We start from the raw sequence: 27,207 nt of genomic DNA, 5'->3' as shown, positions 1-27,207 counted from the left end.
AGTACAACTAGTTAATTTCTTGAATATTTATATATGTTGCTTTATTTTCCGAGTACTTATTTTTTCATGAATTTGCACTCGCAATTTGTCAAACTAAATTCTATTTGATATGATATACATTAATTTCTTTGATGATTCTATGAATATCTATTATGCCTTGATATAGGACTTGTCAGAAACTCTATGCTAACGTAGAGTAGTTAGCCTATGTGCACATAGTATTATGTATACCTAGCTGGTGAGAGAGGCATTAGCCTGTGGCGACTAATCATCCCACAGTGGTCACCTTCGGGTGTCATCTAGTCATCTTCGGGTGTCATCTAGTCACTTTTGAGTGTCATCTGGTCACCTTCGGGTGTTTTCTGATCTCTGACATGTATTCTCCTACTTTATGATAATATGTTTAGCATGTATATGTATATGTATAAGTATATGTATATCAAGATAAATCAACATGCAAACTATTAATATCTAAAATGTATATTAAATGTTATTCCCTCACTGAGTTGGTTGAACTCACCCCTTATTCTTAATATTATTTCAGGTTCTTAGTTTCTGATAGCAGGTGAACTTTGTTGAGTGTTCTTGCTTCTTCAGTTTTGGTCGATATGCCTTGCTTATTTTGCGAGGCTTTCCTTTTAGTTTTGATTCGATGTCTTAGACCCTCCACTATTATCCTGTTTTAATTAGGTTTGGATTTTTGACAATGTAATGAGTATTATGGATTATTGTTTTTGTTTTAATTACTAATGAGAAGTTTTGAACTATCGTTTGGTTTCATTAGTTTTAAATAATATAATATTTCTAAAGATTATGAAATGCTTTGTATTTTTAAATAACTTGTTCTTTTGATATGTCCGTTCTGAGGCTTAGCGTAGGTGGGGTGTCCTTTCGACACCGCTCCTGCATTACCGATCATGGACCAGGGATTCTGGTCGTGACAAGCCAAGTCTTTCTTCCCACATAATTTCTGAATTTTCATCTGATCACTCTAGAAAAAGTTAAATTGCATTAGATATTTTTTTTCCAGTGTTAGACTTCAATACTCTTGCATTGCTTATATTAACCTCGTATTCTTTTAGTTTGCTGCCCTGAATGCCTACTGAAAGTTGGAAAGGAGACGTGCAGCCATCAGGAATTCAAAGTCCTTTAGATTATTATGTTGATAAAAACAGTAAAAAATTATTAAAGACGAAATGCATGTATTAAGATGATTAATAGCCCAGATTTTGACTAATTAGAAATCTAGAATGTTTTGTGGTCAATTTGGTTCATTTAATCAACATGGAATTTAGTGTTAGGTAGTTGCTTTGTGGGAGTGCTTGGACATTAAGGGAGAAATCATTTTAAAGTCGAGAAAATATGTCATTACTTTTCAAATGCTTAAAAGAAGATACATGCTCAGAACTTTTCCAAAGTCAACTTGAGCCAACAATCAGCAAATGAATATAATAAAAATTTCAAAATAGTAAAAAAAAACAAAGATAGAGAACTGCGGTTTTAACTTCTATCCTATACGTAGAAGAAACGGAGCCTAAGATCCAATTGTCATGCCCCAACCCCAGGTCCTTGACACCAGCATTAATAGAACAAGTTGTTTGATCATAACAATTAAAATGTTTCAGGAAGATGATGAGAAAATCCTCAAAATTTACTGATGGAAAAGAGAAATTAGATACATTCAGTATTTTGGTAAAGATCATTACAGGAAAGGATGTGTTCTTATCCGACACCCTTCTTTTGTCAAGTGATGTTCTACCGCGGTTCAAACACTGTAAAGCTGATATTATTCCTAGAAGCTGATCTTATACTGCTTGATGAAGTTTCTTGTTCAGAGAAACTTCTCTCTGTGTAAAAACCAGGCTGTTTTGGCTGAGGCAATGAGATCTCACTGCTCAACATTACAACCACAGTTGACATGCTTGGCCTGTCTTCAGGTCGTTGTTGCACGCATAGAAGACCGACCTGAATGCATCTTATAACTTCAGACAAAGAGGAAGAGTCATCAATCTTTTTATTCATGAGCTCCAGTGGCCTCCCTTCATTCCAAAGTCTCCATGCCTGCACATATAGAATTCCGAAGAATAAGTTCTTATAGATGGAAATGAGCCAATTCGGCAACAAAGTAAAGGTCATGAGATTGCAAGAAAAAGTAATCAAAACTACAAAAATTTAACCCCATTCATTCTAGAGTACTACGCCATTATGTATGCTGAGGTCTTAGCAGAAGAGGAAATGCAACTTTACATCTTGCATGCATGTCATTCTTTATACTTACATGTCCAAGAAGGTTATGGTTGTGATCAGGGTGGAAAAATCCTCTGTTCTTCTTCGCACTCACTATCTCAAGTACTAAAACGCCAAAGCTAAAGACATCAGATTTGATTGAGAAGAGCCCATCGACCGCATACTCGGGAGACATATAGCCACTGAAAACAACATTGAAAAGTAAAACTACACTTCATTTTCTTTCCTGGCTTTGGAAAATTTTTCCGAAATGAAAAGGAAGACAGAAGAATTAAGTAACGAAGTCCCAGTACACATACTATGTTCCAACAATCCTACTAGTATTCGCCTCTATTTGATCTCCCCCGAATGTTCTGGCCATGCCGAAGTCTGAAATTTTTGGGTTCATAGAATCATCTAGAAGCACATTGCTGGCCTTGAGATCCCTATGTATAATCCTCAATCTAGAGTCTTGGTGAAGATAAAGAAGCCCTCTGGCAATGCCGCCAATTATGTTGAGGCGTGTTTGCCAATCAAGTATGTTTGTATTTGTTTGATCTGAAAAATTCCTCTGCAAAGTTAGTCAAATCATGACTTCTTGAAAATGTATCCTAGGATAAGAAACAAATATATCGAGATGTTTATAGCAGAACAAACCGAATATAAAGTTGTCCAAGCTTTTATTAGGCATGTACTCATAGATCAACATTCTTTCATTTCCTTCAATGCAACAACCAAGAAGCTTGACAAGGTTGCGGTGCTGAAGTTTGGCAATCAATATAACTTCATTTTTGAACTCTGTTAGTCCTTGTCCAGAATCCTTTGAAAGCCTTTTCACCGCTATTTCTTGTCCATCACTCAATGTTCCCTGAATGATCAGCAAAAGTCAATAAACCCTCTCATGAATTAACTTGTATTAGCAGTTTATTGCAATTTTACCTTGTATACAGATCCAAAACCACCTTCTCCCAGTTTTTTATTGAATGAAAAGCAATCTGTAGCATTTTCTATAGTGGTAAAATCGAATGCCGGTAACTCCATGCCATCCTTCCTATCGCTTTCATCCTTGTAATTCTCAATGCGGATGCTTGGCGTGAAGGCTAAATATAGTTCATGATTAGTTGGCCATTAGCAGATAAATTATTTGAAACAAAAATATTTAAATCTCTAAATAGATCCAGTATCCACAGTCAAGCAACAACAGATTTTGTTTTCTGATTGGCATCTGATCTCATTCAATCCTTGTTTGCATACTAATTCTGTTTAACTCAACAGCAAAATTAACAGCATTTTTTTTATGGAGTTATTATACCTTGTCTTCTAGGATTCTTTCTCCTCATGTACAGGATCAATCCTAGTACAAGCACGACCACAGAAGGAATTAAGATGCCAACAATGATTCTCCTAAGCTTCCTCCTGCTCGAACTTCTTTTCTTTTCATAACTACCTGAAAGATTGGGAAGACTAGTAAGTAGACAGCCTGACAAGTTCGAATATAAGCTGTGTCACTGGATGACTCTGAACTTGCAAAATTCGTCTCTTTCTACATCATTTATAATTAGTTTCAGATATTCACATCATAAGTACTTCGAAAGAAGAAAATGAAGCAAAAGAAGAAAAAACTAAAACATGAAGAAGGAAGGAAACATACGTAGTTCTGAAGCAGCCATTCGTATGTAGAGATCTTCCCCACCCTGCGGTAGTTGTTTAGTGTCCTTGAGCTCACTGAACCAAAGGTAGCAGCCACTTCCTCCTCCTCTAATATCTGAATTTGAGTAGGCCACACACGAACAGTTTGAAAGGCACATATCCCCACATTCATTTAGGCTCATGCTAGTATTCACCCAGGAATCAGACATGTCTGGCAATTTGACACCAGTGTGCTTCAGAAATCCATCTCCATTATTACAACCTAATTGAGTTCGTCTAACACAACCACCAAACCAATCTTGACTGTTCCATCTGTCAGGAGTCTTGGGTACGAAACTTTCCAAGCATGAACAAACAGCTTGGTCATTGATGCTGCAGATACCATTGACACCACACAAGGTATAAGTGTCACACTGATCGATCTGCACTACAGAGTAAGATCCCCAAAGATTCGTTTGAGGTATCCATGTGAGGCGCTGTGGTATGCCTGCTGGACTTATCACCAACCTTGATGGAATTGAACTGTTTAGAAGATCAAACCTGTAATAGGACTCATTGGGAGTTGAAACAAATTGTTCTCTGTACACAGTATTCGATACCGTGTCAGGGACTCCCCCCCAACGGAAACCATTCCATGTACCGGTTCTAAACAGAATTGTAAGCCCCCTCATAAGCAGCATTTGGTTATATCCACGAGGATCCAACCGAAATGCAAAATCACCTCGAGCAGGATCATCTGAACTCTTCCAAGGTGATATATACCTATCAAGACCAGTCACCAAATTTTTTCCCCACTTCATCCCTGGAAGTAAGGTTTCACTCGGATAATCAAAACTCTGCCACAAAAAGTTATCCGGGTTGTTGTCATTCCCATCTTTTACAGCAAGATTTCCCGAATCCAAGAGCTGTACAACAGGGTTCAGGGCAGTTCTTGAGACATTAGATGACCAAACAGCATAATTAGTACTATTGAACAGCAAAAGAACTCCTTGAGCAGTTACATTTAACACTCCTAGCCGATCCACGATTGGTTTTTCTCTGTTGGCCACCCATACAGAAGTTCCAGGGGATGTTTTTTTGTACCATATCCCCAGGTATCTATTATTTGAACTACCTGGGCTAAAAAATCCCAGTTCAAAATTTCCCTCAGCTGAAACCAAAGTTTCTCCATCTCTTATCGACTGACCAGGGGTAAGAGTCGCCGATATGGCAGAGATTCTTACAGGGGAAATCAAAAGAAAGATGCAAACGAAGACAACTCTAAATCTTTCCATAGATTTTCCCAGTAGGTTTGTTCATTTTGTTCCAACCTTTTCTATTTTACACATGATAAGGACTAGGACATAGACCAACTAAGCTTTCACCTAGAAATATCCTAGTGTATTTTATCCAACTTGCAATGCAATACCTTTTCCCTTTTAAGGAACAGCTAAACCTGGCCTAAACATGAACACTAAAATCATTATGTTGAAAATTGCAAGCCAAAAACACGGTTTCTGCGCCCCATAGATTGACTTGACCATCAATATGTTAGAAATATATTACTCTTCCTTGTAATGTTAACGAAGCATATTATCTTACATTGACTATTATATATGTTGAAATTCAAACTTCTTGTACCAGGTTTCCTTATTGACCCGATACCTCAAGCTGAAATTCTAGACTTGGTAGCGGAGACACAAGACAGCCGGTAAAAGAGTTGATATAAAAAACAAGTTTTCCTCTTGTATTAATTCCATGGGATGAGTTCTGTTGCTTAACAAATTAAGGACGATGATAATAGCAGTTGCTACCCGTCATGAACCTCATGATTAATTATTTTTCTCATAATAAAACATCAGCAAATCATGCCTACAATATATATACATTTATGGCTTAACTGACCTCCCAAGTTCATACCATTTTATTTTACATGATGGCAGGTTCTTAGGCATATATATTTTACAAAGAGATTAATATTTCTGATGATGAGACAAATCTCAATCGAGTTAGAGCTAGTTAACAGTGACAATGAAGATTAGCGATGGAGGTACGAAGGCAACGATTCCATTAGTAAAGTCATGGATAGTAATCCAGACGTAACTTAGTAACTTAATAGGTTTTAATTTTGCTTTTTAGAGATTATTAGTTTAAATTTTATAAATTTTAGAGTTATTAAAGATTTATACAATTATTAATTTTAAAATTTATAAAATTATTCAAGATATATATAAATTAAACGGAACAATCTTATTAATTAAAAAAAAGGCATGTATAGTATAATACTATTCTGTTGCTCGCTAGGATAATTAAAAAGTCGGTGTCTGCAGCCGACCATAGGCTTGTAGCATAGTCTGCGTAGTCTTGTTTTGACATTTTCCTGCAAGCAATGATTAGGGTTATGGATGTAGAGATTCTATTGTACTCTATAGACTACATAACTACCGAAATTACTCAATTAATCTATTAATAAATTGTGTGGTGGATGACCAACCTACCCTATTTGTTCAATTAAAAATAATGAGATATAAAAAAAAATAGTAATGCTGTATAAAAAATAATATAAATTCTTCATACAACTTTTTTTTTTTCATAGGAACCAATCATTTAAAATTGACGAGATTCATAGTTATCACTTATTGGTTGACACGTCAATTTACATAAAATTTAATATAAAAAATTTATTTTTAAATCTTTTTTTTTTTGTTATTTTGTTTGTTCTTTAGATTTTTTTCGTTTTCCCTTCTCTAAAGGGAACATGGAAAATTAACTGGAGTGGGTGGTCCGAATCAAATAACTGTGATGTTTTGAATATAAAGACATAGGAAAAGGCTAGAAAGCCCTTGAATGCTTAGATGTAGGAATAAATTAAATGAGGGGTATAGTAGTAATTGAATAAAGAGATGATAAATATAAATAGGAAGTAAAAAAAAAAGAAAAAGAAAAGGAAAGAGGGATCTGAATTTTGAGAGAGAATCGGCAGGAGAGAAAGTGAGAAAGAAGAAGAAGAGAAAAGAAGGGAAAATAAAGGAAGAAGGAAAGGAGTTGGAGGAAATAAGTTAAAAGGGTAAGATTTATGATTTAATGTGTATAATATATTTTCTTTAGCTTTAAATTTCGGTTTTGGATGAATGTTAGGGTTTTGAAAATTTGTGTTTTGGGTTTAATTGATGAATTAAATTGAATGTTATAAGGTTGATTGTTATGGGTAATTGATTAATGAGTTGATTATGGAAGATTGTGATGATTTTGAGTTATGATTTTGTTTGAATGGTGAAATTGTGTTAGGAATTTGGAGAGAACAGTAGGTTTCTGTTAAAAATTCTGGGTTGGAGGTTGAAGATGACAAAATTTCGGTTTGGTCCCTCAATTTTGGAAAATTACAGTTTAGTCCCCAAACTTTGGAAAATTTGCAGATTGGTCCCTGGAGCATATTCCGAGATTCTGAACAGAATAACATATGAATTATGGACAGAATTACTGTATAGATAAGAGAATTTAACACTTTCAATTTAGTCCTTCAATTTGACAAAAATTACAATTTGACCCTAAAAATTTGGTAAAATTCCAGAATGGTCCTTGGAGTATAATGAGATGATCTGGACAGAAATGAGGACTAATTATGGTCAGAATTTCAGTATATTCATGGATTTATGACAATTTCAGTTTAGTCCTTCAATTTGACAAAAGTTGCAATTTGACCCTTAAGAATATGATAAATTACAGATTAGTCCCTAGCTGTAATATTACCTTTTTCAGATTGTTTTGATGAATAATTAAGGGTTATTTAGTGAATTATTGCCAATTTTATTAGTTGTTTTATTATGGATTAGATTTCGGGAAAACCGTTAAATGTTGAGTTTTTGGGAAAATAACTAGTTTAGCCTAAAAACATATAGGGTTATGGAATATACCCTTAGATAAGTGTATTAAATAGGTTATATATTCTTTCGAGTCGTTCTTGAATATGCCTCCTTTGTATTCAGATAATCCTGATATTCTACCGGCGGGACGTCAGTAGGATTTTCTTCGATATCAGCTTTGAGTTTTGTTGCTTTCGAGTCATGTGAGTGGATAATTTTCCATATTCATGAGAAATAGTATAAATATTTGATTTGTTAATATGAATTGAATCATGCTTCTTGATAATATATATGTTGATTATTATCCTTGTTTTGATAAAGCATGATCAATTGTTGAATCCGAATTCTTGATATGAACCAGTATATATTTTGAATTGAATTCTGAATTGATAGCTCCTCATTTGATTGATGTCATGAGTTGAGCCTTGAGATATGAATATGTCTGTTTGATTATGATTATGAACCTATGGTATGTCAGTCAGAATACCCATGCTAACAGGGTAGTGTTAGTCTTTGTGCACATCGTATCTGAACCCTAGTTGGTCGGGGGAGTCACCAACCTGTGTGGACTGATCATCCCACAGTACGGAGCCTCATGCTCATTGCATTTTGATTTTCTGACGAGCTTTACCATATGATATTCTTGTTATGGCCTATTTGAGAAACCTTTCTATAAGAACCTAGAGCCATACTTGTATATATATTTCTCATTGCTGTATTACCTCGTGTGTGTATATTGAACGTTATCTACTCACTGAGTTGTTGAACTCACCCTCTCATTATTATTCTTTTCAGGCTTATAGCTTGATAGCAGGTTACTTTTGTTGAACCTTCCGAACCTGCTTTTTGGTTGTAATTTGTATATTCCTTTTATGTCAAGTTACTGCTCCAAAACTATGAATTATATTAACTCTTGTATTAAGACAATTCAGTTATATTATAAAGTTGATTTTGTTATTAATGCTGCGTTGAACTCTGATTGAATTAGGATAAGTTTGTGTGTAAGTTTGGGTTCGCATAGGTATGGAACCTTGGAGGGGAACCTTGCCTATGTGCCGGTCATGGATCCGGGATTCGGGTCGTGACAAACTTGGTATCAGAGCTTTAGGTTAAAGAAACAATAATATAATTAAATTCGTAATAAGTGGAGCATTAGGATCCGTGTTGTCTTGTTTGTTGTCTTTGAAATTCTGAATTCTCATCAAGCATGTCTTCTTCCTTGTGATAGATATGCTTTCCTATAATTCTGTGATAATTATCATGCTATTGTTCTAGCATGACTTAAATGCTCTCATTTATTAGAAGAAATGCCGAGGAATAGACGAATAGCTGATACTATTAGAGTAGAGGATGATCAGGATGATGTCCCTATTGGGCGGTTGAGAACTGCAAGGCAAAGAAGGAGGCGCGGTGCACCCGTGCCTCAACATGTTGAGGAGGTACCTCCACCAGTGGAGGAAGAGCCTCAGGAGATAGAAGAGGAAGATATTGTTGATGAAACAGGTGTGGGGGTAGCTGACCCTGAACCTGTTACAGAGTTTCAGCAACTTAGCCAGGTTGTGCGGACCTGGATAGAGTTTTCTATGGAGAGATAGAAGGAGGGATAGAGATGTACCCTCGACATCCCACACTGTTCAGGGAGTTAATGTGCCATTGAATGACTTCATGAAGTTGGCACCTCCTATTTTTACTGGGATGGATAGTTCAGAGGATCCTCAGAGGTTCCTAGATGATATTTGGCGACGGTGTGAAGCTTTGGGATGTACAGACCACCGAGCTGTGAGTTTGGCATCGTTCAGGTTGGAAGGAGATGTGGCAATCTCTTGGTTTGAGTCTAGGAAAAGAGCAAGACCAGTAGAGGCTCAGTGGATATGGAAGGAGTTTAGCTCCATGTTCTTAGACAGGTTTCTCCCTCAGAGCGTCAGGGATGCTCGACTTTATGAGTTTGAGAGGCTATCTCAGGGGAGCATGACAGTGGATGAGTATGATCTGAAGTTTACTCAGCTGTCTAGGTATGCAGAACATCTTCTACCCACTGAGGAGTGGAGGGTGAAGAGGTTTATTAGAGGACTCAAATCCTCTATGTATAAGGTGATGGTGTCACAGGTGTTTCCATCATACTCTTTAGCTGTTGATAGCGCCAGATTGATAGAGGCACGAGAATTGGAGGATATGACTGCAGGCCAGTCTAAGAGGCCTAGAGAAGAGGGTCAGTCTTTTAGGCAACAGGGATTAAGTGCAGGTCCGTCTAGGGGACGAAGTGGCCGTCAGGGCTCATGGGTTCAGAGGAGGTTTAGACAGAGACCGTCAGTTAGTGGCTCAGGCGGTCAGAGTGGCAGTAGTGGTACTCAGAGTTTAGTTCAGACTGCACCTCGTAGTTCATTTATTACACCTAGTGATAGTTCTTCATGTCAGCACTGTGGAGGAAGTCATACTAGTGCAGAGTGCTACAGAAGGACCGGGGCTTGTTTTAGTTGTGGCCAGATAGGTCATAAGATCAGAGAGTGCCCGAGGAGACAGTTGTCAGCTTCGGGGTTATCTGCTTCAGTCCAGCATCCTATTCAGGCACCATCGACGAGCCAGTCTGTGGCTCATGGGGGTAGAGGTTTTGGTGGCCGTGGTCAGAGAGGCCGGGGTGCAGGTGATAGAGGTCAGATACAGCAGGGTCAGGGGCATGCCAGAGTTTTTGCCTTGACTCAGCAGGATGCTCAGGCATCCAACACAGTTGTTTCAGGTATTCTTCTTGTTTGCTCTTTTGAAGCAAAAGTTTTGTTTGATACGGGTGCAACCCATTCATTTGTGTCTCCATATTTTGCCATGAGGTTAGATAAACAACCAACCTTGTTAAAATCCCCAATTTCAGTCTCCACTCCCTTAGATGAATTAATATTAGTGAAGTATGTGTATCTGGATTGTGAAATAGAGATTGGAGATAAGATTTTTATGGGAGACTTAAATGTCTTAGTTATGGTTGATTTTGATGTGATTTTGGGAATGGATTGGTTGGCAAAGCATAGGGCTTCGGTAAATTGTTGGGGTAAGAAAATAATATTTGATCTAGATGAAGAAGTTGGGTTGGTATTTCAAGGAGATAAGATTGGGTCTCCATCAATTATGTTGTCGGCTATCTCGAGGAAAATGGCCAGAAAAGGGGTACAGTGCTACCTAGCATATATAGTGGATAGAGAGAAAGAAGTTCCTCAGTTAGACCAAGTCCCTATAGTTAGAGAGTTTATCGATGTCTTTCCTGATGATTTACTTGGATTGCCTCCGTATAGGGAAATTGAGTTTTGTAATGATTTGGTTCCGGGTACTGAACCGATATCAATGGCACCATATAGAATGACGCCAGCAGAATTGAGGGAGCTAAAGGAGCAACTGCAGGATTTGTTGGATAAAAAGTTTATCCGACCGAGTGTGTCCCCTTGGGGAGCCCCAGTGTTGTTTGTGAAGAAGAAAGATGGGTCATTAAGGTTGTGTATAGATTATAGGCAACTGAATCGGGTGACAGTTCGAAATAGATACCCACTCCCTCGCATAGATGATTTGTTTGACCAATTGCAGGGAGCTCAATTCTTTTCTAAGATTGATCTTCGATCTGGGTATCATCAGTTGAGGATTAGGGAGGCAGACATTTTGAAGACAGCTTTTAGAACTCGGTATGGTCATTATGAGTTCTTAGTGATGTCTTTTGGGTTGACGAATGCACCAGCAGCTTTTATGGATTTGATGAATAGAGTGTTTGGCCAGTTTATTGATCGATTTGTAATAGTTTTTATTGATGATATTTTGGTGTATTCGAGGTCTAGAGAAGAGCATGAGCAGCACTTGAGAATGGTGCTTCAAACTCTGCGAGATCATCAGTTGTATGGCAAGTTCTCAAAGAGTGAGTTTTGGTTGGAGAGTGTAGCATTTCTTGGGCATGTAGTGTCAAGGAATGGGATTGAGGTTGATCCTCAAAAGATTGAAGCAGTTAAGCAGTGGCTTAGACCTACTACGGCGACAGAGATTAGAAGTTTTTTAGGTTTGGCCGGCTATTATCGGAGGTTTGTAGAGAACTTTTCTCGGATTTCTGCACCATTGACTAAGTTGACGCAGAAAAATGTTAAGTTTCAGTGGTCTGAAGCTTGTGAGAAAAGTTTCTTAGAGTTGAAAGAGAGATTGACTACAGCGCCTGTTCTAGCAGTACCATCAGGTTCTGGTGGTTACACAGTGTATTGTGATGCTTCGAGAGTGGGGTTAGGATGTGTTCTAATGCAGCATGGCAAGGTTATTGCCTATGCTTCACGGCAGCTGAAGAAGCATGAACAGAACTATCCTACACATGATTTAGAGATGGCGGCTGTAATTTTTGCCTTGAAGATTTGGAGGCACTACTTGTATGGTGAAACTTGTGAGATCTTCACAGATCACAAGAGTTTGAAGTACATCTTTCAGCAGAGGGATCTAAACATGAGGCAAAGGAGATGGATGGAACTGCTGAAGGATTATGATTGTACCATACATTACCACTCGGGTAAGGCAAATGTAGTTGCCGATGCTTTGAGTAGAAAATCATCAGGGAGCTTAGCTCATATTCAGGAGGTACGAAGACCTCTGATTAGGGAGCTGCATGAGTTGGTGGATGAAGGAGTCAGATTTGATCTTAGTGAAGCTGGAGCAATGATTGCTCATTTTCAGGTTAAGTCAGATTTGTTTGATAAGATAAAAGCAGCTCAGAAGAAAGATGATTCACTACTCAGGATTAGAAATGAGGTTGAGCAGGGTAAGGCTGCAGGTTTTGTGATAGGTGATGATGATGTGCTGAGATATAGGGATAGGCTTTGTGTACCTGATGTAGATGATCTGATGAGAGAATTGATGGTAGAGGCACATCAGACAGTTTACACAGTGCATCCAGGTTCCACCAAGATGTATAAAGACCTTAAGGTGTGTTATTGGTGGAATAGGATGAAGGCTGATGTAGCAGATTTTTTTTCTAGGTGTTTGACCTGTCAGAGGGTAAAGGGTGAACACCAGAAACCTCCTGGATTGTTACAACCATTGTTGATTCCAGAATGGAAGTGGGAAAGGATCACAATGGACTTTGTAACAGGATTGCCTAGGAGTCAGGAGGGTTATGATTCAATATGGGTGATTGTTGACAGGTTGACAAAATCAGCCCATTTTCTGCCAGTTAGGATTACTTATGGATATGCAAAGTTGGCAGAATTATTTATTAGTGAGATTGTACGGTTGCATGGAGTGTCAATCTCGATAGTGTCTGATAGAGGTCCACAGTTTACATCGCGGTTTTGGGTGAAATTCCAAGAAGCTATGGGTACTAAAGTGCAGTTGAGTACAACTTTTCACCCTCATACAGATGGTCAATCTGAGAGGACTATTCAGATCTTGGAGGATATGCTAAGGGCTAGTGTCATGGATTTTGGAGTTGGTTGGAGTAAGTTCCTACCATTAGTGGAATTTGCTTACAACAACAGTTATCAGGCTAGCATAGAGATGGCACCTTATGAGGCTTTGTATGGTCGGAAGTGTAGATCACCGGTTTGTTGGTTTGAGGTTGGTGAGAAGAGGCTAATGGGACCAGAGTTGATTCAGATTACCTCAGAGAAGATAGAGGTAATTAGAAAGAAGCTTCAAACAGCTCAAAGTAGACAGAAAAGTTACACGGATAGAAGAAGGCGTGACTTAGAGTTTTCAGTGGGTGATTGTGTGTTCTTAAAAGTATCACCGACAAAAGGAGTATTCAGGTTTGGGAAGAAAGGCAAGTTGAGTCCTCGATTCATTGGACCGTATGAGATTCTGGAGAGAGTTGGGGCAGTTGCTTATAGGTTAGCATTACCACCAAACTTGTCCGCTATTCATCCGGTATTTCATGTTTCCATGCTAAGGAAGTATATGACAGATCCATCGCATGTGTTAGAAGTTCATCCCATTGAATTGAGGGATGATATGGTTTATGAGGTGCAACCGGAAGCTATAGTCGACCGACAAGTGAGGAAGCTAAGGTCGAAGGATATAGCTTCAGTAAAAGTGAAATGGAAAGGTCATTCATGTGAGGAAGCGACCTGGGAGCTCGAGGATAAGATGTGTGAGGAGTATCCTCATCTTTTCGATAATCTCGGTAAGTATTCAATCTTTTCTATTAAGTTTCGAGGACGAAACTTTTATAAGGTGGGGAGATTGTGATGTTTTGAATATAAAGACATAGGAAAAGGCTAGAAAGCCCTTGAATGCTTAGATGTAGGAATAAATTAAATGAGGGGTATAGTAGTAATTGAATAAAGAGATGATAAATATAAATAGGAAGTAAAAAAAAAAAAGAAAAAGAAAAGGAAAGAGGGATCTGAATTTTGAGAGAGAATCGGCAGGAGAGAAAGTGAGAAAGAAGAAGAAGAGAAAAGAAGGGAAAATAAAGGAAGAAGGAAAGGAGTTGGAGGAAATAAGTTAAAAGGGTAAGATTTATGATTTAATGTGTATAATATATTTTCTTTAGCTTTAAATTTCGGTTTTGGATGAATGTTAGGGTTTTGAAAATTTGTGTTTTGGGTTTAATTGATGAATTAAATTGAATGTTATAAGGTTGATTGTTATGGGTAATTGATTAATGAGTTGATTATGGAAGATTGTGATGATTTTGAGTTATGATTTTGTTTGAATGGTGAAATTGTGTTAGGAATTTGGAGAGAACAGTAGGTTTCTGTTAAAAATTCTGGGTTGGAGGTTGAAGATGACAAAATTTCGGTTTGGTCCCTCAATTTTGGAAAATTACAGTTTAGTCCCCAAACTTTGGAAAATTTGCAGATTGGTCCCTGGAGCATATTCCGAGATTCTGAACAGAATAACATATGAATTATGGACAGAATTACTGTATAGATAAGAGAATTTAACACTTTCAATTTAGTCCTTCAATTTGACAAAAATTACAATTTGACCCTAAAAATTTGGTAAAATTCCAGAATGGTCCTTGGAGTATAATGAGATGATCTGGACAGAAATGAGGACTAATTATGGTCAGAATTTCAGTATATTCATGGATTTATGACAATTTCAGTTTAGTCCTTCAATTTGACAAAAGTTGCAATTTGACCCTTAAGAATATGATAAATTACAGATTAGTCCCTAGCTGTAATATTACCTTTTTCAGATTGTTTTGATGAATAATTAAGGGTTATTTAGTGAATTATTGCCAATTTTATTAGTTGTTTTATTATGGATTAGATTTCGGGAAAACCGTTAAATGTTGAGTTTTTGGGAAAATAACTAGTTTAGCCTAAAAACATATAGGGTTATGGAATATACCCTTAGATAAGTGTATTAAATAGGTTATATATTCTTTCGAGTCGTTCTTGAATATGCCTCCTTTGTATTCAGATAATCCTGATATTCTACCGGCGGGACGTCAGTAGGATTTTCTTCGATATCAGCTTTGAGTTTTGTTGCTTTCGAGTCATGTGAGTGGATAATTTTCCATATTCATGAGAAATAGTATAAATATTTGATTTGTTAATATGAATTGAATCATGCTTCTTGATAATATATATGTTGATTATTATCCTTGTTTTGATAAAGCATGATCAATTGTTGAATCCGAATTCTTGATATGAACCAGTATATATTTTGAATTGAATTCTGAATTGATAGCTCCTCATTTGATTGATGTCATGAGTTGAGCCTTGAGATATGAATATGTCTGTTTGATTATGATTATGAACCTATGGTATGTCAGTCAGAATACCCATGCTAACAGGGTAGTGTTAGTCTTTGTGCACATCGTATCTGAACCCTAGTTGGTCGGGGGAGTCACCAACCTGTGTGGACTGATCATCCCACAGTACGGAGCCTCATGCTCATTGCATTTTGATTTTCTGACGAGCTTTACCATATGATATTCTTGTTATGGCCTATTTGAGAAACCTTTCTATAAGAACCTAGAGCCATACTTGTATATATATTTCTCATTGCTGTATTACCTCGTGTGTGTATATTGAACGTTATCTACTCACTGAGTTGTTGAACTCACCCTCTCATTATTATTCTTTTCAGGCTTATAGCTTGATAGCAGGTTACTTTTGTTGAACCTTCCGAACCTGCTTTTTGGTTGTAATTTGTATATTCCTTTTATGTCAAGTTACTGCTCCAAAACTATGAATTATATTAACTCTTGTATTAAGACAATTCAGTTATATTATAAAGTTGATTTTGTTATTAATGCTGCGTTGAACTCTGATTGAGTTAGGATAAGTTTGTGTGTAAGTTTGGGTTCGCATAGGTATGGAACCTTGGAGGGGAACCTTGTCTATGTGCCGGTCATGGATCCGGGATTCGGGTCGTGACAATAACAGTCCCAATGCACATTTCCAACAAGGTGGGCCTTCAATTCTTAAGTCTTTTGAAAACCTAATATCTTACTGCCTTAACAGTTCACGCACCAAATAAGACTTGTGCCATTCTATGGAATTAGGCCTTTGAACACTTTAAAGGTGGTGTCTGAGACAGTCAAATTATTGTTTTTAAATTTTTTTAAAAAATATATATTAAAATAATATTTTTATATTTATTTTTTATATAGAATATCAAAATAATTAAAAAAATATTAAAAAAATATATTAATTTTAAAAAAAAATTCAGTTAAAGCACTGTTCCCAGATTAAGAATCTAATTTTACCGCACTTTTTTCTACCATAAATTACGACAACAAATGCAATCAGGAACTTATTAATTTCAGGAAACAAATAAAGTAGTTTTTAAGATGATTCAAAAATATTAAAAAAATTTAATTTTTAAAAAAAAATTCAAGTTATAACACTATCCCAAATGTAGACTAAAAATCTAATATTACTACATTTTTTCCAACCAGAAAATATGACTGCAAATGCAATCCAGAACCTATTAACTTCAGGAAACAAATAAAGTGGTTTTCAAAATGATCAAAAAATAATAAAAAATAATAATTTTAAAAAAAAGTTCCTGTTAAAACACTATCCCAAAGATAGACTAAGAATCTAATTTTACTGCACTTTTTCCTACCAGACTGCAAATGCAATCCAGAAACCTATTAATGTCAGGAAACAAATAAAGTGGTTTTCAACCAAAGAAATGAAATCAAACAGTTTGCACAAGAAAATCTGAAAAAGAAAATAGAAAATGGAAATGATATCAAACTAGGAATTTCGGCACAAAAACATCTCTTGGGTACACACTATCATGCTATAACATTTCTCAGTTCAATAAAAGATGTTTGCACAAGAAACATTTCCATTAGTCTAGCAAGCGATGATCTTCTACCGTGGTCCCAGAAATGAAACAGTGATTTCATTTGTGGAAAATGATTTTTGGTTGCTTGATGAAGACTCTCTTTCAGGTAGATTCCTTTCTGTGAAAAAACCTGGTTGCTTTGGTTGAGGCAACGAAATCCCACTGCTCAACATTACAATCACAGATGACATGTTTGGCCTGTCTTCAGGTCGTTTCTGAACACATAAAAGGCCCACATGAATGCATCTTATAATTTCAGATAAAGTACAAGAATCTTGTTCTGGTTCATTGATTAGCTCCAGAGGCATCCCTTCATTCCATAATCTCCATGCCTGCAAAATATCAAAACCAGTTTGTTAGACTGGCCTTAAACACTTCAAGCTTCTTCTTCTTCTTTTTCTGAACTTCATTTATTGTAACTTACATGTCCAAGGAGGTTGTGGTGATGATCAGGATGGTTAAAACCTCTGTTTTTCTTCCCACTGACTATCTCAAGTACTAAAACACCGAAGCTGAAGACATCTGATTTAACTGAGAAGAACCCATCAACTGCGTATTCAGGAGACATATAGCCACTGAAAAAGAAGAAAGAAAAACAGGAAGTAGTGTGGAAATTAGCATTTCCTGTTTTAATTTTGGTGACAAAAAGAGGTGTGTATATCAGCACAGAATAAGATATCTGCAGAAAAAAATAATGTCTGCATATACTCACTATGTTCCCACAATTTTGTTTGTGTTGGCCTCTGTTTGATCCCCCCCAAATGTTCTGGCCAAACCAAAATCTGAAATTTTCGGGTTCATACCATTATCTAGTAGCACATTGGCGGCCTTGAGATCCCTGTGGATAATCCTCAACCTAGAGTCTTGATGAAGATAAAGAAGCCCTCTAGCAATTCCGCCAACAATATTGATCCAAATGCGCCAATCTGATGAATTTCTAGTTTTTTTATCTGATCAATCCCTTTACAATGTTAGTTCGATGTTGTATTAAATTTATAAAAAAATGTAATTCCAAGAGAATAATTAAATATCCAAGTTTATAGTAGAGCAGACCGAAAATGAAGTAGTCCAAGCTTTTATTCGGCATGTATTCATAAATTAATATTCTTTCATCTCCCTCAATACAGCAACCAAGAAGCTTTACAAGATTGCGATGCTGGAGTTTAGCAATCAATATAACTTCATTTTTGAACTCTGTAAGCCCTTGTCCTGAATTCTTTGAGAGCCTCTTCACTGCTACTTCTTGCCCTTCTATCAACGTTCCCTGCAAATCATCATAACAAAGTTACTACAACCTGCTATGAATGACTGCACTTAGAACTAGAAGAGGCTGTAACTTTTACCTTGTATACAGATCCAAAACCACCTTCTCCCAGCTTATTCCGGCTTGAAAAGTTATCTGTGGCATTTGCTATAGTGCTAAGATCAAATGTTGGCAACTCCATGTCTTCTTTCCTCTGATCTTCATCTTCGTAATTCTGCAGGTGGCTGGTTTTCATGTTTGCTAAATAGTTGGAGATTCATTAGGCCTTGGCAGATCAACTATTTCAGAGAAAAGATTTTTAACTCTATATGCATATAATCACAGTGAAGCAGTGACTTTATTTATTTGTTTGTATTTGTTTTTTTTTTTCCCGAAGGGTAAGGGTTATCGTTAGCTTGGGCATCAACAAAGACTACATCCCTTCCCTGGGGGCGCCACCCCCACATCAACTTGCTGGCCTCAAGATTGGAATCCAAGAAGTTGAGGAAGGGAGCGTAGCTCCTTAACCACCAGGTCCTTTGGGATTAATTTTTTTGTATTTGTTATTTATAATATCTTCCAGTTCCTGTCTGAAAATACTGTCCAGTTTAGACAACACAAATAAATATATAAAAAAAAAAAATTGATTGAGATAGTTTACCTTGCTTTTTAAGTTTCTTTCTCCTTGCATACAGGATAAATGCTAGTACGAGGACTCCCACGATGGTAATTATGGTGCCAACTATTATTCCCAGTTGCTTCTTGTCGGAGCTTCTGTTTTTTTCAATATTATCTGTTTTATATAAAGAACTTTAAATTAAAACATGTTATGAAAGTGTGAATGGAATAAGAAGTAGTAAAAGTAGTAGCAGAGCGGAGGCAGAAGAAGAAGAAGTACACAGCTCCGAAGCAGCTATTCGTATATAGAGATCTTGCCCGCCTGTAGTGAGTTCTCTTGTGTCAATCAGCTCGTCGAACCAAAGCAAGCAGCCACTCCCTCCTCCTCTAATATCTGAATTTGCATAAGCCACACAGGAGCAGTTCTTCAAACATAAATCCTTACATTCCTTGAGGCCTTTGCTAGTATCCACCCAGGATTTGATCATGTCTGGCAATTTCACTCCCCCGTGCTGCAGAAATCGATCTCCTTTATCGCAATCTAGTTTAGTCCTTCTAACACATCCGTCAGACCACTCTTGTATACTCCAATCTTTTGGAGATTTGGGTATGAACCCTTCCAAGCATGCACAAACAGGTTGTTTATTGACGTTGCAACTTCCATAGGCACCACACAAAGCATAATCATCACACTGGTAGAGAAGAACTGCAGAGAAACGAGCCCAACTATTTGTTCGAGTGATCCATGTGAAGCGCTGTGCTGCACCTGAACTGTTCATCACAATTCTGGATGCCACTGAACTGTTTATCAGATCAAACTTGTAATACATCTCTGTTGCAGTTGAAATGAATCCATATGTGTATAACATATTAGGTTCCAGTTGAGGAGTTCCTGTCCATCTGTAGCCATTCCATGTTCCTGTTCGATAAAGTATTTTAGGCCCTCTCATAAGCAACATTTGTGTATTCCCTCGAGGATCTATACGGAATGTGAATTCTCCTTGAGCAGGGTCATTTGAACTCTTCCATGATGATAAATACCTATCAAGACCAGTTACCATATTTCTTCCCCACTTCATGCCTGGAAGTAAGGTGTCACCTGGATAATCAAAACTCTGCCACAAAAAGTTCTCCGAGTTGTCATTTATGTCTTTTACAACAAGATTGCCAGAATCCAGGAGCTTCATGACTGGGTTCTGGGCAGTTCTGGAAGCATTGGAAGACCAAATAGCATCCTTGGAGCTATTAAGAAGAATAAGAATGCCTTGGTCAGTTACAATCAAAGCTCCTGAGCTATCGTTGAGTGGTGTTTCTCTGTTGGCTACCCAAACAACAGTCCCAGCAGATATTTTTTGGTACCATATCCCCAAGTATCGACCTTTTGAAATACCTGGGCTAAAAAATCCCAGTTCAAAACTTCCATCTGCTGAAACTAAAAGATCTCCATCTCGAATGGACTGACCAGGAGTAAGAGTATCTGTAGATGCTCTTATGGCAGAAATCAATAGAAATGTATGAACAAAGAGAATTATAAAGCCCGAAATTGATTTTCCCATGCTCTTGCTTCTTATTATATTATTACAGGCATATTACATAAGGTATTAAGCACTAGACTTCTTGTACGGAAGTGTAGAAGAGTAGGCAAGGCCATGGGATCAGGTAAGAAAGGATATAGAGTGCGTCTTCGTAGTTAGACTTGGCACAAGTATTTGATAATTAATATTTCCAAATTTTCTCGGAGGAATTGCAGTTTGTCAATCAATACCCTTACCATTTTCCAGGGCCAAAGATTTATTTGTTCTAGCAGTCAACATGATTTAAAATATCTGGGATTCCATAACAAGCTTTGAAATAATTAAGAATTGTTAACATCATTGAAGACATTTCCGTCCGTGCTACTAGGGACCATACACATTGACACATTGAAGACCTGTTATAATCAGGTTTCCAGAATTATACGACACCTAAATTTCCAGAAAGAAAAGTCCAATAATTAATTCATCATCTTTCCATAGGTGTATTTTGATCTCATGTGGTTCACTGGCATCAACCTTGCTGCCAGGCATGAAAGCTCATAATGCATGATTGTAGAGGTGAGTATTTTCATTTCGGTTTAGTTTTTGATAAAAAAAAAACATTCAATATATATATATATACACACACACACATACATATGTATGTATAACTCGACTTAACTAGAAATTTGTTTAAACTAACCAGTTTAGTTCGATTTAATTTTTTAAAGAGAATAATCAGCAAGACATATTTTAGTGAGTTTGTTGGGGGGGGGGGGGGGGGTTTGGGCTTTATATGGCCAAATCCATTTGATTTTTTATAGAATAAAAGGTAAAATCAAAATAAATTCATAAAATAGATAAGATAATTGTAGATACTCAATAACATCTATAAATATAATCATAAAAATAAAATAAAAAAGTCGAAGAAGATCTGAACTTATTCAAACATCTTTTATATTATAAAAAATTATTTTATAAAAAACATATTCATGAGGGTTGATTTTTATCATGAAATCATATTATAAAAAACATCTTTTATATTTGTTCTTGAGCATTCAGTTCGGTTCAATCGATTTCAAAAGTTTTAAATAGAAATCAAACCAAACCTTTTTTTTTCTAATTGGATTTTTTAGTTTTTTTATTAGATTTAGGCCTTTCCATGACTTGTTGATAGTTTGATAAGATGACTGGACTTGGCCAGTAGTTGATGGGTTGATAGAGTGACTTGCACGCTTTCTTATAAAAACAAGTTTTTTATCGAAATAAAAGATCCTCTAACATTTAAGTTAGTAGATGTAGGATATGAATAATGTATGGAACAAGAGATGTAATAAAGTGTACATAGCAGGGGAAGAGTGCGCAAGAGTATACGTAGAAGGGGAGTGGTGTGTGTAGGTTGTAAGCTATGTTGTTATTATTGGATTTAACAAAACTCTTAGACACAGCAAAAAAAGTTAATTTAAAGTGTGTTTTTTTAGAGTTCATAATCAAGGTTGTTTAGGGTCTAAGCGAAGATTACTTAAAGATCATATTTTTTTATGATGTTTGATTAACTTCTTCAAGGTTAAGTTATTACAAACTACAAGCATTTCAAGTATCAAACCTCTAATAGTAATATATGCAAATCATTAGTGAGAAATCTCATAGAACTCTTCTAGGAGAGAGAAAAAGAGATCATTATGTCTTGAGTGCTAACTCTTTTTTTTCTCTACCTATCTATATAGGTGGACTATATATATACAATATGTTATGTGTAGAAAATATGAGGTGTAACATTCTCTTTATAGGAAAAACTTAATAACTATATAAATAGTAAAATATCAATTTATCCTCTCAATAATATTACATATTATTTCAGGATAGTTTTAAAATTTTATTTAATCAAGTCCTTTCTTGATTTTTCTAGATTTAGAATTATAATTCTTTTTATTAATTACATTCTAGTACTCAATTTCTAAAACTTATTTATAATCAAGTCACACTTAATTAATCATTCTAGTTTCTAATCAATGATTCTTAATATGTGTAAGTCATTAAATTTCTAATATGTTCGATTATATATAAATAACAATCATAATCCTAAATCAGTTGTTCAGCTTTAGCAGAGTCTCCAGTACAGAAACAATTTTGCACATATAACTTAAGAATTATCTATCTAGCTTCGAGCTCAGTTATGGAAAGTGCATTTTCTGTATAATGTTCTTTTTCCATACCAAAACTTCGTTCTATGAAGAAACCAGGCTGCTTGGGTTGAGCCAGGACAGCTCCCTCACTTTCCAACATGAAAATCACAGATGACATTGCTGGCCTGTCTTCAGTGAGCTTTTGGACACACAGAACGCCCACCTGAATACATCTTAGTACTTGAGATTCGACACATAAATCTACGAAACATGTATCCATTAGTTCCAAGGCCCTGGCCTCACTCCATAGCATCCATGCCTGAATCATTACAATGTACTTAGTCATTTAACATGAAATTATTACAGGGAGAGCTCATAAGAACTTTTCCTACTTACATGTCCTATGAGATTGTGGCTGTGATCCGAGTGAGTAAATGTTCGATTTCTTTTCCCGCTTACTATCTCCAACAGAAGCATGCCCAAGCTAAAAATGTCCGACTTCATGGAGAAGGTGCCATCAATGGCATATTAACGAGACGTATAGCCACTGCACGAAAAAATCAAATGTAAGTTTTTGTCAATAAAACAAGCATAAGATGTATAACAACAGAACTTACTATGCTCCAACTACTCTCTTTGTTTTTCCTTCTTGATCGTCACCAGAAATTCTTGCCAAGCCAAAATCAGATATTTTAGCATTCAATTTGGTGTCTAGCAAAATATTGCTGGGTTTGAGATCCCTGCGAACAATATGAAGTTTTGAATCTTGATGGAGATACAGAACTCCTCTCGCTATACCCAAAACAACGTTGAAACGCTCTTTCCATGCCCAATAATGCGCTTCTAGTATGATCTGCACATCATTTCCACCCCTGTAAGATACTGAATCATATACGCTATAGCTTTGGAAGCATTAAGAGTTAAGATCAAATAAACGGGGAAAGGGTCGAGGATAAGAATTTCACACCTAAAGGGTCGAGGATTGGAATTTCACCCCTATTAAATCACATGATCATATTAGTTTAGATGCACGAATAGCATTATATATGCTCATGGAAGATATTTGTGACTTGACAGACAGCGAAAGGGTCAACAGGCACGAACCAAATATGAAGTAATCCAAGCTCTTATTGGCCATATACTCGTAGATTAGCATCCTTTCTTCTACTTGTATGCAGATTCCCAAGAGCCCTTCAAGATTCCGATGTTGGAGTTTGGCAATTAAAACTACTTCACTCCTGAACTCTTCAGCACCCTGCTTTGAATTCTTTGACACCTTCTTCACTGCTATTTCTTGTCCTGATAAAAGTTGACCCTGCAAATTCAAAAAGGAAAATTCATGTTTATTTTTCTACTTTTGAATTTCACAAGGCATCCCTTTTGTTTACTGTTTGCTAATGTGCATGTATAAGCTTGTTTATGTTTGCTAGTGTGCATGTATATGCTTGTTTACCTTATAAACATGACCGAATCCACCTTCTCCAAGTACATTAGCTTGAGAGAAATAATTCGTGGCATTAGCGATTGTAGCCAATTCAAACAGAGGTACGTCTACTTCCTCCTTCTGGCTTTCCCCGACTATAGAATGGATAGGTGACATTAAGATTGAGAAGAGAGAGAGAGAGAGTAAGAAACTGCTTTCCCAAAATGTTCCTCTGTCAGAGGAAGCTATTGGAAGAGTAGAAAATGACTAAGGTTGCATAAATGTTTTTGTTTTCTTCCTACTTATGCAGAATACCAAGCCCAAAAAAATACTGCAGAGGTGGTGGAAATGAAACCCCCATAATTATCTTCAGCCTTCTCGTCTAATTTGAGCTGTCGGCCGATTCTATAAAAATAATGGAAAAGAAAAAACATTTGTAAAAGGAAATAATTCTTCTTTCTTTATTTATTTATAGCTAATTTCTGGTTTCATTTGTCAAAAACTCTATTTCAACAGAGGAGACAGGTGACAAGTAAAATCAAGCAGATTACTTGTGCTTTGCATTTGTTTTATGCTTCTACTCTTTAAATAGCTATGGAATGCAAGGAGTTAGCACCTTATAGCTTACCGAATTCTGAAATTTGCACTCGTATGTAGATATCCTCTCCTCGTACCATTTCCGGTTGCGCCATGATATCAATTAGGTCCTGGAAGCACATTAAACAGACTTTGCCTCCACTGACATTCAAATCTGTGCAAGCACTGCAAGCGCAGTTTCTCATACACTCCGTCTCACATTCCTTCAGAGTTATATTCTTTTTAAACGGAAAATCTAGGTCGGGTAATTTTATCCGGGAAACCTTAAGAAACCCCTCTTCTCTTTGGCATAACGGAAGTTTCCTCACATATTTTGTTGACCCAGACCAATTCTGTACGTCTAATTTGTTTAGATTTCTAGGTTTTTTAAAAAAAATCAGTTTATCGGTTGAGAATCAGTTCACCGGTTAAATTAAAAGAATCAATTTGCCAGTTAAGAAATAATTGACCAGTTAAGTTTGCAGAATTACTTTTCCTGATGTGATTAGATTTTTTTCTATTTAGTTTAATTTTTTATTTGTTTAGAACTTTAAATCTATAAATAGATTTGTAATCGAAAATATAATGATAAGTTTATAGAAATAGTTGAATCGGTCTACCAGTTGACCGGTTAAATTAAAAGAATTGATCTACCAATTGAGAAATAGTTGACCAGTTAAGTTTGCATAATTACTTTTTCTAATGTTTTTTTTCTATTTAGTTTAATTTCTTATTTGTTTAGAATTTTAAATTTATAAATAGATTTGTAATCGAAAGTATAATGATAAGTTTGCAGAAATAGCTGAATAAGTCTACCAATTTAGAAATAGTTGATCAGTTAAGTTTATAGAATTACTTTTCTTGATGCGATTAGGTTTTTTATTTATTTTAATTTTTTATTTGTTTAAAATTTTAAATTTATAAATAGATTTGTAATCGAAGCATAGTATAATGATAAGTGTAAAACATATTTTATGCATTGCTTCTTTCATATTCTTTTTCAATCTGTCACAAATTTCGAAACCATGGACAAAGGCTAAAGGCAAGTTTACTTTGCTTGCTTGTGCATTGTATCTGTTTTCTTTTGAATTGGAAGTAAGTGAAACCATAAATCAGAAAGTGCACATACCTAATTCTGAAGTGGGTACTCGCATGAAGATATCTTGTCCCATCAATGTTCTTGATTGCTCTCTGATATCGATTAGATCACCAAACCACATAATACAGCCATTGCCTGCTCCACTTGTATTCGAATGTGTGTAAGCTGCACAGGAACAGTTCTTGAAACATTCTGTTTCACATTCGTTAAAATTCACGCTCTCAACCAGCCGAAACTCTATCAAATCAGGCAATTTTGTTCTTCCAAGCTTTAGGAACCCTTCTCCTCTTTGCCAATCTAAGGTCAATTTCCTCTCACATTTGGCATATCCAAACATATTTTGAACATCCAATTGTGCTTGTGATGAATTGGACAAAAACCCTTTTAGACAATCGCAGTAACTTTTTTATCTAGTTCTGCAAATAGCATTAGCACCACACTGCCCTAGCAATTTTGTCCATTCCATGGTCTGTTGTGGACCTTCTTCACAGATCCCCTAGCAATAGCAATAACTGAGGCAAACCATGAACGCCGAGTATGTAAGTCCATGTTGAAGTTCAAAATTAACTAGGATTTAGATTAATAAGATTTAAAGTTTATAAAAGTTTTAATATTAGCTAAAAAAGGAATCCTAGTTAATATAGGAATTTTTATGAAGAAGAATTTGTAATAAACTAGTTTATTAAAATCCTTGTTTAATTAGAATGCTAGATTTCTTATTAGATTAGAATTTCTTTTGAATAGTTTAATTCTTTGGATGTCTAGGACATGAGGCCTATAAATAGGCTTGTAATCTTAAGCATGATACACAAGTTAAGAGAGATATAGAGAAGTGCTAGAAATATGTATGTTTTCAGAAAACTCTTAATAAAATACCATTCATCTCATTCTTCTTCTTATTCTGTAATTTTGTTCTTATGTTTGTTCTTATAAATTAGCTACCACACCTTATCTTTCTTTTCCAACAAATGGTATCTGAGCTTAAGTTTTATTATTTAACATGGTCAATTCAAACTTTCAACTTCAATGTCCTACATTGACAAAGAACAACTATCAAACTCGGTGTATTTGAGTAAAAGCTTAGCTAGATTCCCAAGATGTATGGGAGACGATTGAAAAAGGCTTTGAAAAGCCTATAGATGGAGCAACATTGACTTCAGCTCAATGAGAGGTCGTGCAAAAGGCATGAAGAAAGGATCAACTAGCACTGACAATCATCCATCAATATCTGGATGATGCCACTTTTAAGATAGTGCCCAACACAATCACCGCCAAGCAAGCATGGGAAGTTTTGCAAGAATCAAATCAAAGAGCTGAAAATATGAGAAAGGTACGTCTACAAAAACAACATGGTGACTTTGAAAGTTACATGTGCTTGAATCAGAGAATATTTCAGAATACTTTGTAAGAGTATTGGCCATATACAATCAAATAAAGAGATATGAAGAGAAGGTGGAAGAGACACGTGTGGTAGAGAAGATCATACGCTCGCTGCAAAAGAAGTTTCATTATGTACTGGTCGCAGTAGAGGAGTCGTAAAATATAGATTTTCTTTAAATACAAGGTTTCATGAGAAAATTACAAGCTCATGAGGAAAGAGTCAATGAGATTCAAGAGGACGTGGGTTCACAA

General features: G+C 36.2%; 2 protein-coding genes across 5 annotated transcripts; both read right to left on the bottom strand.

Annotated features, from left to right (window-relative positions):
- Positions 1-1,581: 1,581 nt before the first annotated feature.
- LOC18095678 (G-type lectin S-receptor-like serine/threonine-protein kinase At4g27290) lies at positions 1,582-20,617 on the bottom strand. Of its 4 annotated transcripts, none has more exons than XM_024606141.2 (7): positions 19,118-20,603; positions 18,881-19,012; positions 18,320-18,480; positions 2,884-3,094; positions 2,547-2,784; positions 2,279-2,429; positions 1,582-2,061 (listed from the first exon to the last, which is right to left on the bottom strand). In XM_024606141.2, the coding sequence occupies exons 1-7, from the start codon at positions 20,391-20,393 to the stop codon at positions 1,756-1,758; spliced, it is 2,475 nt and encodes an 824-aa protein (XP_024461909.2). In that variant the 5' UTR covers positions 20,394-20,603; the 3' UTR covers positions 1,582-1,755. The 4 variants fall into 4 exon arrangements, with proteins under 4 accessions (XP_024461909.2, XP_024461912.2, XP_024461918.2 ...); XM_024606144.2 differs by lacking the exons at positions 18,320-18,480; positions 18,881-19,012; positions 19,118-20,603 and adding exons at positions 3,166-3,326; positions 3,539-3,673; positions 3,878-5,294; XM_052453818.1 differs by lacking the exons at positions 1,582-2,061; positions 2,279-2,429; positions 2,547-2,784; positions 2,884-3,094 and adding exons at positions 16,860-17,308; positions 17,401-17,551; positions 17,689-17,926; positions 18,030-18,240 and having other exon boundaries at positions 19,118-20,617.
- A 1,888-nt stretch (positions 20,618-22,505) lies between these two features.
- LOC18095676 (G-type lectin S-receptor-like serine/threonine-protein kinase SD1-1) lies at positions 22,506-24,077 on the bottom strand. The gene is made up of 5 exons (XM_052448039.1): positions 23,931-24,077; positions 23,557-23,792; positions 23,095-23,379; positions 22,874-22,961; positions 22,506-22,796 (listed from the first exon to the last, which is right to left on the bottom strand). The coding sequence occupies exons 1-5, from the start codon at positions 24,075-24,077 to the stop codon at positions 22,506-22,508; spliced, it is 1,047 nt and encodes a 348-aa protein (XP_052303999.1).
- Positions 24,078-27,207: the final 3,130 nt, after the last annotated feature.

The sequence above is a fragment of the Populus trichocarpa genome, chromosome 1 (assembly GCF_000002775.5).
Source record: "Populus trichocarpa isolate Nisqually-1 chromosome 1, P.trichocarpa_v4.1, whole genome shotgun sequence".
Classification (NCBI taxonomy): domain Eukaryota; kingdom Viridiplantae; phylum Streptophyta; class Magnoliopsida; order Malpighiales; family Salicaceae; genus Populus; species Populus trichocarpa.
Note: the sequence above shows the minus strand (reverse complement) of the source record. Positions and strands in the feature narration are given on the sequence as shown.